Genomic DNA, 14,470 nt, shown 5'->3' on the forward strand with positions numbered 1-14,470 from the left:
GGCTCAGCAGGGCTTTAATTACCACCTGCAGTTTTTATTTTGTGGTGATCCTCAATAAGCAAACAGTATTAAATTCCCTTTCTTTGAACGATGGGTCCAGCAATTTAAGATGCAGTGGTACTTGGCTTTGAAAGCTACTCTTCCTCCCATTCCCTCAGCTGGTCTGCAATAGCTCAGGCTTGTTGATCTTCAGGGCAAATCACAAAGCCTATTTATTCACCTAAGCTGTTGGGTAAGAAGAAGCTTCACAAGGGATTATGTTTATGGGGAGAAAAGTGTAGTTGGGTGCGGCTTGTGGGTTAGCTGCTGTTTTATTTAGCAGCTTTTACTACGAATTTACCAAAAAGTCAAAAGTATTTGGGAGGTGGGTGTATATGCATATGTAGATCTAAAACTTAAAATATTTATATCAGTGCCACATAAGTACAGAGGGGTGAAAAATCAATGCTTGCTGAATGATTACAGTGGATGAGAAGCTTGGATATGAGCCTACAGTGTGCCCTTATTGCCAAGGAGGCTAACAGCATATTGGGCTGCATTAGTAGAAGCATTGCTAGCAGATCGAGGGAAGTGATTATTCCCCTTGATTCAGCACTGGTGAGGCCACATCTGGAGTACTGCGCCCAGTTTGGCCCCACACTACAAGAAGGATGTGGACAAATTGGAGAGAGTCCAGCGGAGGGCAACGAAAATGATTAGGGGGCTGGGGCACAAGACTTATGAGGAGATGCTGAGGGAACCAGGCTTATTTAGTCTGCAGAAGAGAAGAGTGAGGGGGGAATTTGATAGCAGCCTTCAACTACCTGAAGGGGGGTTCCAAAGAGGACGGAGCTCGGCTGTTCTTAGTGGTGGCAGATGACCGAATAAGAAGCAATGGTCTCAAGTTGCAGTGGGGGAGGTCCAGGTTAGATATTAGGAAAAACTATTTCACTAGGAGGGTGGTGAAGCACTGGAATGGGTTACCTAGGGAGGTGGTGGAATCTCCATCCTTAGAGTTTTTTAAGGTCAGGCTTGACAAAGCCCTGGCTGGGATGATTTAGTTGAGAATTGGTCCTGCTTTGAGGAGAGGGTTGGACTAGATGACCTCCTGAGGTCCCTTCCAACCCTAATCTTCTATATACTTGTCCTTTTCGTAGAATCGTAAAGATTGTGGTGGTGTATCTAATGTAATGAACATTTACTATTACCCACAAAGTATGTAGGCGAAATGTAGACCAGGTGACTGGGGTCGTTTCCATATCAAAATTCTTTCTTGGGTCAGAGAAAACTTCCCTATTCAGAGGGACTTGGAATCAGTGCAGAGTGAACTAAATACATAAAGTATTTGGCACAGTAATTTGTGAAACTTTTCCCAGCACTATTGTCTTAGCTCAGAACTCTAAGGTTCAGGCAGACCTGAAGAAGGGCTCTGTGTAAATTTGGAAGCTAATCTTGCTCACCAAACAGAAGTTGGTCCAGTAGAAAACATTACCTCATCCACCTTGTGTCTCTAATATCCTGGGACCAGCACGGCTACAACACTGCATACAACTGTAATAACAGTTTTTGCTATCCGCTCACAATAAAGCCATGTGGAGTAGTCATTTATTGTACAAAACAGAGTATGCTGTCTCCTTCGTGGGAAGAGAAATCCTAAATACAATAGATTCCGCTTAATAGCAATCTGGATATAGGCAATTTCCAGCCAGTAGCAGCATTTTGTCAGGAACCAATCCTGTCCCACTGACTTTAACATTCATGGGATTTGGATATTGGTAATGGTGTGCTGCTTATTAACATGTTTTGGAAGAAACGTCCCAGCTGCAGGCAGGGAATGATGTGTCGGGATGTGCCTTCCCTGGTTGCAAACCTGCCTGTACCCAGGGACGTGGTACATTTCCTTGCGCTCTCCAGGCTGCGCCATGCCAGGGGGTTGCACCTAGGGAAGGAAGTGCAGGGACAATCTGAGCACTGACCCCCAAAGAGCACAGGGCGAGCGAGGTATGATGCAACTCCACAAGCCCCTATTCTCCCACTTGCTATAGAAAGCCTCAGTATTTGGGTTGCAGCTCTCACTCCCTGCTGCTGTACTGCCTGGCCAGTAGGCAGATTTGCAGGGCTGCACCCAGGGAAGGCATGTCTCAGCACTTCCTTCCCTGCTTGCAGTGATGCAAACCTGCCTTCTGCTTATTAGCAACTGCTGAATAATGGGAACTTTTTGCTGGCAACTGAGGGGTCGTCGCCAATAAGTAAGTGGTGTCAGAGGTTCTCTGAAAATGAGCTGAAAATAATATCTGAGTACAGGTGCACCCTCTCCCCACACCCGCTCCTTTTATACCTATTGTATTGAGGTTTGCTTTAGGCAGTTGGGATAGTTCATCATTACGAATAGCGTTTAGATTCTGTCACAATGAGTACTATAGGAACCTATCAGATAACTCATCAATCATTCTCTTTCCTGTAGAACTTGAAGTCTAATTTTGAGCCAGCAAGTTGTCTGGGGCAGAAAGGCAAAAGGACACTTGTGGAACGTGCTTTTTGAACCCTATGTGTGTGTTGCGGAGTGTGGGGGAGTCAGGGCCCTGCACCCCTCTTCCCGAGATTCACTGCAACTCTCAACCAGCCAGTAAAGCAGAAGGTTTATTTAAGGACAGGAACACAGTCTCAAGCAGAGCGTGTAGGTACGACCAGACCCCCTCAATTAGGTCCCTCTGGGAGGTTCAGGGAGCTTAGACCCCAGGTTGGGGGTTCCCTGCGTTGCACCACCCAGCCCAAACCGAAACTAAACTCCAAACTCCTCCCGCTGCTCCTCTCCTTTGTTCAGTCTCCCGGGCAGAAGGTGTTAATTCTCCCCACCCCCGTTCCTGGCTCAGGTTACAGCTCAGGTAGCTTCCTTCAAGGAAAGTCCCCCCTCCTCACTGCAATCCCCCTGCAACATTCCCAGGTCAAATCTGCCCTGCTCCGTCACAGTGTGTCCCTAACTTAAGCCGTAATGAGAAATGTAGTCATCTCTGGTTTTCCATGAAATGGAAACCAAATAAACTAGACTTCACCCTAACAGAAGCTATACTTCCTTCTCTCCTAGGCCAAAATGAGTGCCCTCTGAATCAATCGGATCCATTTCTTTAAGATCTTTCTCTACTTGCAAGTGGAGGAGACTTGCTCGCCATGCCTCCCTCCTCTTAGTCAGTTAGCCGTCCTTTGATTAGTGAGCTTCTTAGGTCTCCTTGCTAGATGTACTGTACCCTAGGCTTGCCATCTTCTTGTATGGTGCCACTCTTGCAGGGTTCTGGGTCGAGAGAGGAGTCAATGAACACTCAATGAAGTGTTCTGGGATTCTTTTAGATGAAAGGTGCTACCAAATGTAAATGGCAACTCATTACTGGAGACACTATCAAGGTTGACTGACCCATATTTTCTATTTAACAAACGTATATTTACTTTCACCCATTTCTCCTGAACTTAAGATGTTGTGGTTTGCCTGTCCAGCCAGTGCAACAGGAGGCTTACTAGAACACAAATTGCTACCTTGAGGCAACTCTGTGGAAAAACTTCCATAGTTCCTTCGTTACTACACTTTCATCTTCAGCCATGGTTGAACTCTGTGCTATGCCAGTCTGCTCCCATATGAGTTACTCAGCTGGTAGTACAACGCCTCTGCTTAGAAATAAGCAGGGACTGAGGTAAAGTACCATTGGCCCCATTAGTCTGTTAGCAGACTGCAAGGTTTCACTCAAAGAGCAGCCAGGTAACTGTGTCCAGAGTTGATAGCGGTGTCAGAGCTTCTCTGAAAATAATATGAGGACAGGTGCCCCCTCTCCCCACACCGGCTCCTTTTATACATTCAGTCTCCACAAGCTTGGGTACTACTGACATCTGTTCCAAAAATGTGTATTGGTGCAGTGATGCACTTCCTCTGAAGGTCTTTTATGGATGGGGATGAGGGTTTATATTAATTATTAGATCATTGCTTTGCTTACGTTTTTAAAGGGGTCTCTCTCTCCTTTTTTTGGGTTGCAATCCAACTCCAGAAGGTAAGACTCACTGCTAATGTTCTAAAGCTACTATTGTATGTAAGCTTAATTGAACTTAATTCACAGCTGCATAATTAAGCCTTAATTAAGAAACCAACCAGCTTGCTTAACGCACAGGTCTATAAGCAGAGTTGTAGCTGTATAATTAGCGTTAACGCTTTCACTAGTTGAATTTACCTTTTTGTGCATGCTGTTTGCATTAGCACTAGAGTGCAATGCAAATGTGAAATGTAATCTGCTTGTGAAGTTTGTGGAGGATGTCAATTAAGTTAACAGCATGGGAATGCTTAGTATCTTACAAATTAACATTAGAACTGTTTGTGAACCTGAAATGTGTGAGCAAAAGCTTGATTTGCATGATAGTGTATTTATGTGCACTTCTTTGTTTTGGTGATTTTAAAGGAGGGTTTCTTGTTCTGAGTGAAATAAGTTTAACGCATGCTTTATAACTTTGATTTTTTTAACATTCACAGCTTTTTCTGAATTGAAACTGTACATTCTAGAGTTTGGAAGTTAGTACAAACAGTATCAATTCTTAAGATGTCTCCATGCTCAGATATTCCAATAAATAGACAAATTAAACTGCATTTTTAATCAAATGGTTCACCTCAAGTTTTCTGTGTGCTCCAGTTGTGAATGTAAAAAATTGTATGGAGGGAAACTGAAAACCCTCTTCATATCTACGTAACTCAGATCAAAAACATAGAGTAAAGGATGGGAAATTAGTTTAAAAAAATAAACAAAGCTAGCAGTATTCAAAAGCATAAACAGAAAAAAAAAATCCCAATTTGCAGTGATTATGTGTAATGAATGTATACATATTCATTACTCTGACATTTTATATTAAGGTTCCATTTATAAATAGTCAATGTTTAATAGATGGCCTAGTTAATTTAGTCCAACAGGTGAATAGGTTGCTTATAGCCATCTACAACACTTTCTGCAGATCTGTAATATATACTTCTCATGTCTGTAAGATGTTTATAACCTCTATTGTCTGTTATAAACCATTTCTAAATATAAAGTGTGGACTATTACTCCAATAAACAAATCCCCCCCTGGGTTGAAATTTTCCATTTCTAAATATAAAGTGTGGACTATTACTCCAATAAACAAATCCCCCCCTGGGTTGAAATTTTCCATGGAGCCATGTTAGCATTGCAAACATATACACGTTTAGAAACACAAAACCATTTTGGGGCATGTTTCAACCAGAAACCTTGTTCACATATAACTCTGATGAACCACTTTTGTTGAAACTTGGTTTTCTTTAATCTCATTGAGATCATTGAGGCGTGTGTGAACATCAGGGATTTGTTAGGTCTCTGATCTAAATTTTTTAGAATGTTTAGTATACCTTAATTTAAACTAACAAAGATTTAAATTTGGTCACTCTTCTAAAATATCAGGATGGCCATAACTCACCTGAACAGTCAAGTCGTTTAGAGGAATGAGCAGAGGGTTGAGAGCCCAGAACTCCTGAGAACTGTACTTTTTCTCATTTCTATTACTGACTGCCCTTAACAATCCTTTGCAGTTTGTCCTCCTGTAGCATATTATAAATGCTATTTAGTTAACCCTCACAGCAACCTCCCCCCCCAAAAGGTGAATATACTTATTTACATTTTTCAGATATAGAAGTTATCTTCTTATATTGGATGTTGACACTCTCTTCTTTGAATGAAGAATTATCATTAAGTATCGGGGATAGCTGTGTTAGTCTGTATCCACAAAAACTACAAGGAGTCCAGTGGCATCTGAAGAAGTGATTTTTTTACCCATGAAAGCTTATGCCCAAATAAATCTGTTAATCTTTAAGGTGCCACCAGACTCCTTGTTGTTTTTATCATTCTTTTCATTTATGAATTGGAGGAGGGGATAAGGAACATGTTAAATTTTCAGAAGATATTAAGTGAGGGAAATGTGGATATTTGAAGGCTACCAAATAAACTTCCAAGCTGATGCAGATAAGTCCAGTACACACTATGGTAGTTCAGGCATGAATGTTGGGGGGAAAGTGGTTATAAGTACCAATGGAAATTAGCAAATGAGTCAGTGGAAGCGAATACATTCAGTATACAGCTATTCAGTGGGTATGATAAACTTTGAAAGCAATAATCCTGAAGAGGACTGCAAGCAGAAATGTATTTAACATAGTGCCTAATATACATGGAGCTTCACAAACACACACACGATACCTGTCCAAAGAATTGATAAACATGGCATGTTGGGGAATAGTTAACACACGAGAATGAGTGTAGGCATACAGAAATAACGAATAACCTAGTAGCTGTGAGCAAGGCCCCAATGCTCTCTAAAATGATGTGGAAACTGCCATGGATAAAACACTGGCTTCTAGAAATGAAAAACTAGAGCACGTTGGCAACATTGTAGCTGCTTGTGTGTGCACACATACTCTTTCAGGCTGGGCATTGCACTTGGTACAGTTGCTAGATAAGGGTTGATGTGCTGCCTTGGACTCAATTTCCTCAGGATGTTATGATACTTTATAGATGCTGATTAGGCGCTTCAGTTATTGTGTCCTATAAACTTTGGACAAGTAATCAGATGTACTTGTATACTGTTTCGCTTCCTGCTTGTTAATAAAGATAGTTCAGGGTTGGCTCTGTGTGCTTGCCTCACTCTGCAGTGTCTCACCAAGGAAGCCTACAGGTGCTACAATGAAGGACAATAATGGGATAGCTGGAAAGTTCATCTAGGTTAACTCTTTCTTAGACAGTTAAGATGACAGACACAGAAATGTTGTGAAGCTTTTTATTCTGTACTGAAGATCTTTCTGGATCTAGACACAATGCCTGAGCATACTGGATATGTAGATCAGGCTGACTAATCCTGTAAAGAATTATATATTGAAAGACTGGAGTAGTCCTTTGCTGCTAACAGTTTAGCAGGTAACAGTTACCATCCCTTTTGAGCTTTGAGAAGTGAAATTTATGAGAACTATTGCATATGCCCACAGCATTAGTAAAGCCAAAAGGGTAGTTAGAGATGTAAGGTGTGATAGCCATTTTACAAACAAATCTGTTTCCAAAAGCTCTCCAGAAAACCTGTCCAGTTTCATAAGCCAAATTAGCAGACTGCAGAATCCATGGCTACATTTGTGACAGAACTCAGATCATTGGGCTCAGTGCAGGAGTAACTGGATGAAATTCTATGGCCTGAGTTATATAGAAAGAACTAGATAATCTAGTGATCCTTTCTGTCCTTAAAATATAGGGCTTAGGACTTGGAGTCGGGAGACCTGGATTAAATTTCTGGCTCTATTACTGGCCAGCTATGTGAGTGGGGCAAGTCACTTCATGTATCTGTGCCTCTGTTTCCCCTCCCAGCCATTGTCTTATTTATGCAGCCTGTAAGTTCTCTAGGGCAGGGACGGTCTCTCACTATGTGTTAGCACAGTACCTAGAAGAATGGGGCCCCTGTTTCAGTTGGGGCCTGTAGGCACTACAGCAGTATAAAAGTTCAATAATAATAAATCCTCACTGACTCTCCATTTTGTATACCATTTGTGTGTTGTCTTAACCTATACTGCAAGTTTTTGGGGAGTCTGTCTCTTCCTGTATGTTTGTACAACACCCAGCACAGTGGAACCCAGATCTGTTTGGGGACTCTGTATGCTACTGTAATAGACATCAATGATGATTAACTACTAAACTGTCTTATCTCTATAAGGTATAGCACTTAATATGTTTGTGTATAATTCTGGAGTGCACATGTGCTGGCAGAACCACTGGTGTACTGTCTTCTGCCCCAGATTTCCCCTCTCACCCCTATCCCAAATGGAGCCGGGGGCGGGAGGGAGGGGAAGGTACAAGGTGACGTTACTTCTACAAGGCTAATTTTGTTACTTTTTTATAGTAAAATTTATTCACTACAAATTAAAAGATGAAAAATGTATCTTATCTGGAATGTTGAATCAGTTTGCAGTTTTTGAGTAGTAAGTAGCTCCAGTATAGGAGCGGTGGGGGACTGGAAGATAGAAGCTTCTTACCAGTACTTAATTCTTGCATAGCGTTTTTCATATGTAGATCTCAAAATTGTTTATCATAAAGGGTAAGTATCATTATCTCTTTTTTACAGAAAAGATAAGTGACCTACCTGAGCTCACAGGCCTAATCTGTGGTAGCTTTGGGAATAGAAGCCAGGTCACTTGACTCCTTGTCTCATGCCCTATCCACCCAACTTTTCTGCCTGCAAATTTAGCAGTATGAAATGTAAATTGCATAGGGGAAAAGCAGGATTAGCAGGGAAAAACACTCATATGGGTCTCCCTGTTTCAGTTCTAGTGGCCCAGAATTAAGGATCCAAACACTTTATACTAGTTTTCTCAGTGGACAACATTTCATAGTTCCTCTCCCTTCCTTATCCCTCATCTCTTATTTCATTACAGTGCATAATCTCTCTCTCTCTCTCTCACTCACACTCACACAGCTTTTGGTATCTCTCCACCTGGCATGTTCTTTCTCTTGCTCTCTGTATCTAACTAGACTTTGTACTACTTTCTCCTACAGATTTTCTAATTTCACTGTTTGAAGATGAAGGATTTTAATAAACTAGGGTGTTTAAAAACAAAGCTGGCCATGGGTATGTTTACTTTGTTAGCTCAGGATTTGAAGAGAGGGTCTGAGGTGTTAAATTTGGCTGGAATTTTCCCCCCTGGACAGGGACAAGTGCCTATTGAATCGGTTCTAATATTACTTGAATGTTTACATTACTTCAGCTCTTCTGGGGCTGGATTCACTCCACCTCTGCATGCTTTAGGTATTAAAGGCCATGAGAGGCCATTAGTGTCTCACGCCTGTTTCTCAGCAAATGACTAATAGGACTAATATTGACCAATTAAACATCATCTCTAGTAGTGTTCCTTCAACATTAGAGGCTAATCCTGTGCTTTTGTTTTCAGTGGGACTTCTCCTCTTGCATGTCTGAATGCTATGCTACATACAAACTCCCGAGGGGAAGAGGGCATTTTCTATAAGGTCCCAGGGAGAATGGGAGTTTACACACTGAAGGTAAGTGTCTCAGCTGGAGGAACTTTCTTTAAAAACTTAAGTGAACTTTTAGCCATTTTAATAAGTGTTGGATTGATAGCCCTGAAGAGTGAAATGCTCCTCAACCAATGACCCTCAACAGCATAAGCAATTGCAATAGAAGCAGCCGCAACGTGCCTCAAACCTGATGTTTAGGGACCATCTCCAAATGAGAAGGATGTTTAGTCTTCATGCCTCAGCAGTCTTTGCCTCTCTGCTGAGACTGCAAATATGGGGTGCCAACTCTTGCTAATGGTGATGTTAATTTGCTGATCTCTATTCCTGTCCCCTAGGAACAGGACTGACACATTCACTGAATGTAGCCCATTTATTAGCTATCAAGTGGTAACTTTGTCACCATTAATCTGGATTTGTACCTAGAGCTGAAGAATTCCTTCTTCCATTACCAATTGACTCAAATGATCCAGTCCCCCAGCTGGGGAACTTATTCAAAAGGAAAGCCTAGGGTTATTTTATTTTGAATGCCTCATTTGTAAACTATTAAAATCTTTATTTGAAATCTTATTCGCCAATAAAACTACTGAATAACCAGCTTTGGGCACTATAGATTTTTCCAGAGATGAAATGTGAAAACTCACTCACTGTGTTGAATCACCTATACGTAACCAGAGAATGGCACCTGTGTGTAATGTACGGAAAGAAAATGTGTGGTGTTATGGGTGGACTTCAGTTTGGGGAAAACATGCTGGAGGTCTCACGCATCCATTAGTAAATCATCATTAGCGTTATTTAAAATTACAGATAATTTTCTAAACACAGAATATATTGCATTCGACATGAAGTAACTCTATTTTGGACATCGTTATGGTAGGTAGGGATGAACTGATCATTGGACTGGAAGCTGGTGGTTACCTAGGGACCAGTGATCATGACCTGATTTACATTCAGTATAGGCAAACACAGGAGAGGCCCACCCAGGAATATATATATATAATATGTATAGGTTTCAGAGTAGCAGCCGTGTTAGTCTGTATCCGCAAAAAGAACAGGAGGACTTGTGGCACCTTAGAGACGAACGAATTTATTTGAGCATAAGCTTTCTTGGGCTACAGCCCACTTCTTCGGATGCATCGAGTGGAACATATATTGAGGAGATATATATATACACATACAGAGAGCATGAACAGGTGGGAGTTGTCTTACCAACTCTGAGAGGCCAATTAAGTAAGAGGAAAAAAAACCTTTTGAAGTGATAATCGAGATAGCCCAGTACAGACAGTTTGATAAGAAGTGTGAGAATACTTACAAGGGGGGATAGATTCAATGTTTGTAATGGCTCAGCCATTCCCAGTCTCTGTTTAAACCTAAGTTGATTGTATCTAGTTGGCATATCAATTCCAGCTCAGCAGTTTCTCGTTGGAGTCTGTTTTTGAGGCTTTTCTGTTGCAAAATTTCCACCTGCAGGTCTACTTACCATTTTAAAGCTGTGTGTGTGTGCACGCACGCGCACACGTGTGTATATATATGCTTGGTGCTTTAAAATGGCAAGTTTCCTACAGCTGAGGAAAATTAACTTTTTCCTCCTGATCAATTTTGTTCATAAACAGAAAAATGTAATTGAGAATTGGGAGGAATTAAAGAAAAGTGTATTAGATGGCCCGAAAGTTACAATTACACGTTCAAGAAAAAGGACAACTTTAGCTAAGAACCCATCATATTAGCAGGGAAAGTGAAGGCGGCAATTAGAAATAAAACAGCAATATATAACCAATTGAAAAAGGGGGAAGTAGATATCAGTCAATATAAACTAAAAGTTCTTCTGGTGCTTGTCTATATCTAGCTATTTATATAATATACATTACTCTTGGCACTCATGCACTTAAGATCAGACTCTTTTGGCAGCCACACATGTCCTTGTGCACCTGTATCAAGGACATAAAGGGCAGAGCAGCCCAACTGCTACTCAGTGCCTTCCTGTTATCCAGAACTGTGAGACAGGGCTGCTCAGTGTCCGCATCTTGATGCATCTCTTTTAGCTGGTCTATTCTTTTGTGAATATTAATGTTAGTTTAGGAATGGGTAGTTCTTATTCAAGTGATTACACATGTCCAGTCCATTTCAGTGTGTGCACACGCAGTGCACTGTTGGAGATTTTTTCCTCAGCAGTACCTATCAGGATGGCACATGTGCCCTCTGCTGTCTCATGCCACTGCATATGGTATAAAGAGAAGAGCCGCCCCAACCCCACTCCTTCTTACCGATTGTGACAGTTGTTTGGGCGTGTTCTCTAACTACTGCAAGTTTCCCCTCTGTCTGTCTATATATAGTTGGTGCTAGTTTTCTTTAATAAAATGAAGTTTTTCTATGCTCTTTGATTCCCTTTGGCTCTGGTTTTGGTGCTGTGGCATGCCTCATTCACCAGGTTCAAGACCTGCGAGTCCTGCAAGAAACTGATATGAGTGAGCAACCTCAGTCCAGTTGCTGCTTCAAAATCTTCAGGGTCTTTAAACAAAGAATCAAAAAAGAGAAGGAGACTAGACTTAAATTTCTTCTGATGGTCTTCCCTGCTCCCACCCTCGGAGCTCTTCTGCTTGGAGCAGGTGCAGGAAGGTTCCTCTTGTTTGGGTGGAATCCCAATGCAAGTCACCCTCTCTGAGAATGAGGAAGAGACACCAGAACGTAGCTTCAAAGGACTCAGTATCCGGACAATCAAGTTCCTAGGCACCTAAGTCCAGCAAGCTGAAAAAGATGGAGTGCACCCAAGGCAAAAATCTACTCATGCAATAAAGGGGACTGTGTGATTTTTTTATTTTTTTTATTTTATTTTTATTTTTTTGCTTCTTGAGAACTACTGTGGGGGATCAGAAGCAGAGTTTGTGACTGGTTGGGTAGTTTAACTTCAGTGATACCCACCAGTCTTGGGAGTACCTGCTCTCCCTTTTGTAGCTTGCCCTGATCTTGGCATTTCCAGTGAGTGCTGCCCTAGGCACGCTGGGTCATGCGGGGAGAAATCAATCCTGTCGCTGCTTCAAAGGATAGATTTTATAGGAGCCAGTCTTGGACTCTTCAGAAGTCGGGGCCTTCCACCTACAAACAAGATTCCAGATAATGTTGACCATTGTTTTAGACCTGAAAGCCTATCCTACCATGAAAGTGTGAGCTTGCCTCAGGCTTCTGGGGCATATGGCCTCATGCACTTATGTGGTTCGGCATGCAAGGCTTCATCTCAGCAAGCTGCAAGGGTGACTAGGTTGGTGTACTCCCCAGTTCTCCATCTCCCTTAATATCCTGTTGGACTGGATGTACTACTGTTGTATGTGAAGTTGAGGTATTGCTGTGTGTGTTACTGAAATATGTTGGGAGATGCCCACAGCTGGCCTTTCAATAGCAACAAAGGAGCAGTTATTGCTGGCCAGACAGGCATTAATGGTCTATCAAGAAGAATCCACTATACTAAAGGCTTCTCAGGGAAGGCATGTATGCAGTGGGGCAGCCTCATCGCCACATCACAGCAAGGATCTTTCCAGCAGTTGGAAGGAAGCATAAAAGAGGGACAGTGGCATCATCCCTTGGCCTCTCTACCAACCCCCCCATTTCAACACCTAGAAGATCGCCTGGAAGACACAGACTTGAAACTAGGGAGATTGGTCCCAGGCTGGAAGGGAGTTCAGTCTGAATATTGAGAACTATAACTGCCTGTAACATCTATTAGACACAGACAGATAAAATTAGAATTTAGACTGCTTTCCTATATTTATTTCTTAGGTAGCCAATTTTGATCTCTAAGCTTGCTACTTATAATCACTTAAAATCAATTTTTTGTAGTTAGTAAATCTGTTTTATATTTTACCTAAAACAGTGTGCTTTTGGTTGAAGTGCTTGGGGAATCTCAGCTCAGGTTAACAAGGGCTGTTGTACATGCACTACACCCCTTGTCAGTCACAAATTAATGAGCTTGCACTGTCCAAGGGAATCTTGAGCAGTGTAAGCCAATGTATTTCTGGGATGATTGGCTGGTGCCTCTCTCTGTATGATAGCCAGCTGGATGGCTCTGGGAGCAGTCATGCAATTTATCTGGGTGTGGGGCTCCACATGCTGATGGCTGAGGGATCACAGCACCTGGAGGGATTTGCTGCTTGTCACTGGCATAGCTTTGTGAGACACACCTGAGGCTGGAGAGTTAAGGGGGCACAGCGGTCCCACAGTTCCAGCTTGTACCCCAGGGATTTCTTCACAAATACTGGCACTAAGTAGAGTCCATAGGGGCAGTAACAGACTATACAACAACCAGAGACTATCTGTACCAGTATAGATTTGACGCTATGGTCAGCCTTGTTACTTAGATACAATCAAATCTCACACTTCTGTATAGACTTCCTTAATTATTGTCAAGAATGTGGCTTCCTGTATGTTCCTCATGCAGCATACCTGATTATACCTAAGTTGCATGCAAGATTGGCTCAGATAAGTATATGTTCCAAGCAGACCTTGTTTTGATATGCCTTTTCTAGGTCTACAAGATGTCCTGGTGTCACTGGATTGGTGGAAAGATCCAAACAGTTTTGTATGGGTGTACTCTTCCCACCAGTCCTCTCAACAAAGACCATAGTGAGGCATGTCTCTCTTCTGGCATAGGGAGCAAACTTGGGCCATCACCAAGCACAGCCCAATGAACTTGAGAAGAGAAGACTTCACATAAATATATTGTATCTCGGGTTTACAAAGGCTGTGCTGTGCTATGTTCCTTCCATTCATTGAGGGCAGGTTGTTCAAGGATTGTATATGAGCAAGTAGGGTGGAGCACAATCATAGGAAAGAGTTTTTAAAATGTATTAGGAAAAAAAGAATCCTGACAAGGGTATTGGTCCATTACTAGATGGAAATGGTGTAGGATTATCAATCATAATGCATAAAAGGCAGAGGTGTTCAGTAAATATTCTGCATTTGGGGAAAACATAAGATGCAATCTCATCATATGTTGATAACACTCTTTTCATTCTATTAGTATCTCTGGAGGATGTTAAACAGAAACTACTAAAGTTATTTGCAGTGTTGGTCACTGATTAAGAGTGATCTGGATCGCTTGGTATACTGGGTGCAAGCAAACAATATGCATTTTAATATGGCTAAATTTATGTGTCTGGGGACAAAGAATGTAGGCCATACTTAAGAGGTACAGAAGAGCTAATGCGAACCTGGGGTGCAGAAACCGGAGACTCTTGGGTAGGAATAGAGAGGTTATATTACCTCTCTATTTGGCACTGGTGCAATTGCTGCTGGAATACTGTGTCCAGTCTGATGCCCACAATTCAAAAAGGATGTTGATAAATTGGAGAGGGTTCAGAGAAGAGCCATGATTAAAGGATTAGAAACATACCTTGCAGTGAGAGATTGACCTCCTTCAATCTATCACTTAAAGAGATGGTTAAGGGGTGATTTGATTAC

At 41.8% G+C, this 14,470-nt stretch overlaps 1 protein-coding gene across 3 annotated transcripts in view; it reads left to right on the top strand.

Moving 5' to 3' along the window:
* The window catches only part of ASXL2 (ASXL transcriptional regulator 2), a 237,481-nt gene that overhangs the window by 93,119 nt on the left and 129,892 nt on the right, over positions 1–14,470 (top strand). For all 3 annotated transcript variants that reach the window (XM_034766832.1, XM_034766833.1, XM_034766834.1), the window contains one exon: positions 8,938–9,046. In XM_034766832.1, the coding sequence (XP_034622723.1) occupies positions 8,938–9,046 (109 nt within the window). The remainder of the gene's footprint in view (positions 1–8,937; positions 9,047–14,470) is intronic.

Source organism: Trachemys scripta, chromosome 3 (assembly GCF_013100865.1).
Source record: "Trachemys scripta elegans isolate TJP31775 chromosome 3, CAS_Tse_1.0, whole genome shotgun sequence".
Lineage (NCBI taxonomy): Eukaryota > Metazoa > Chordata > Testudines > Emydidae > Trachemys > Trachemys scripta.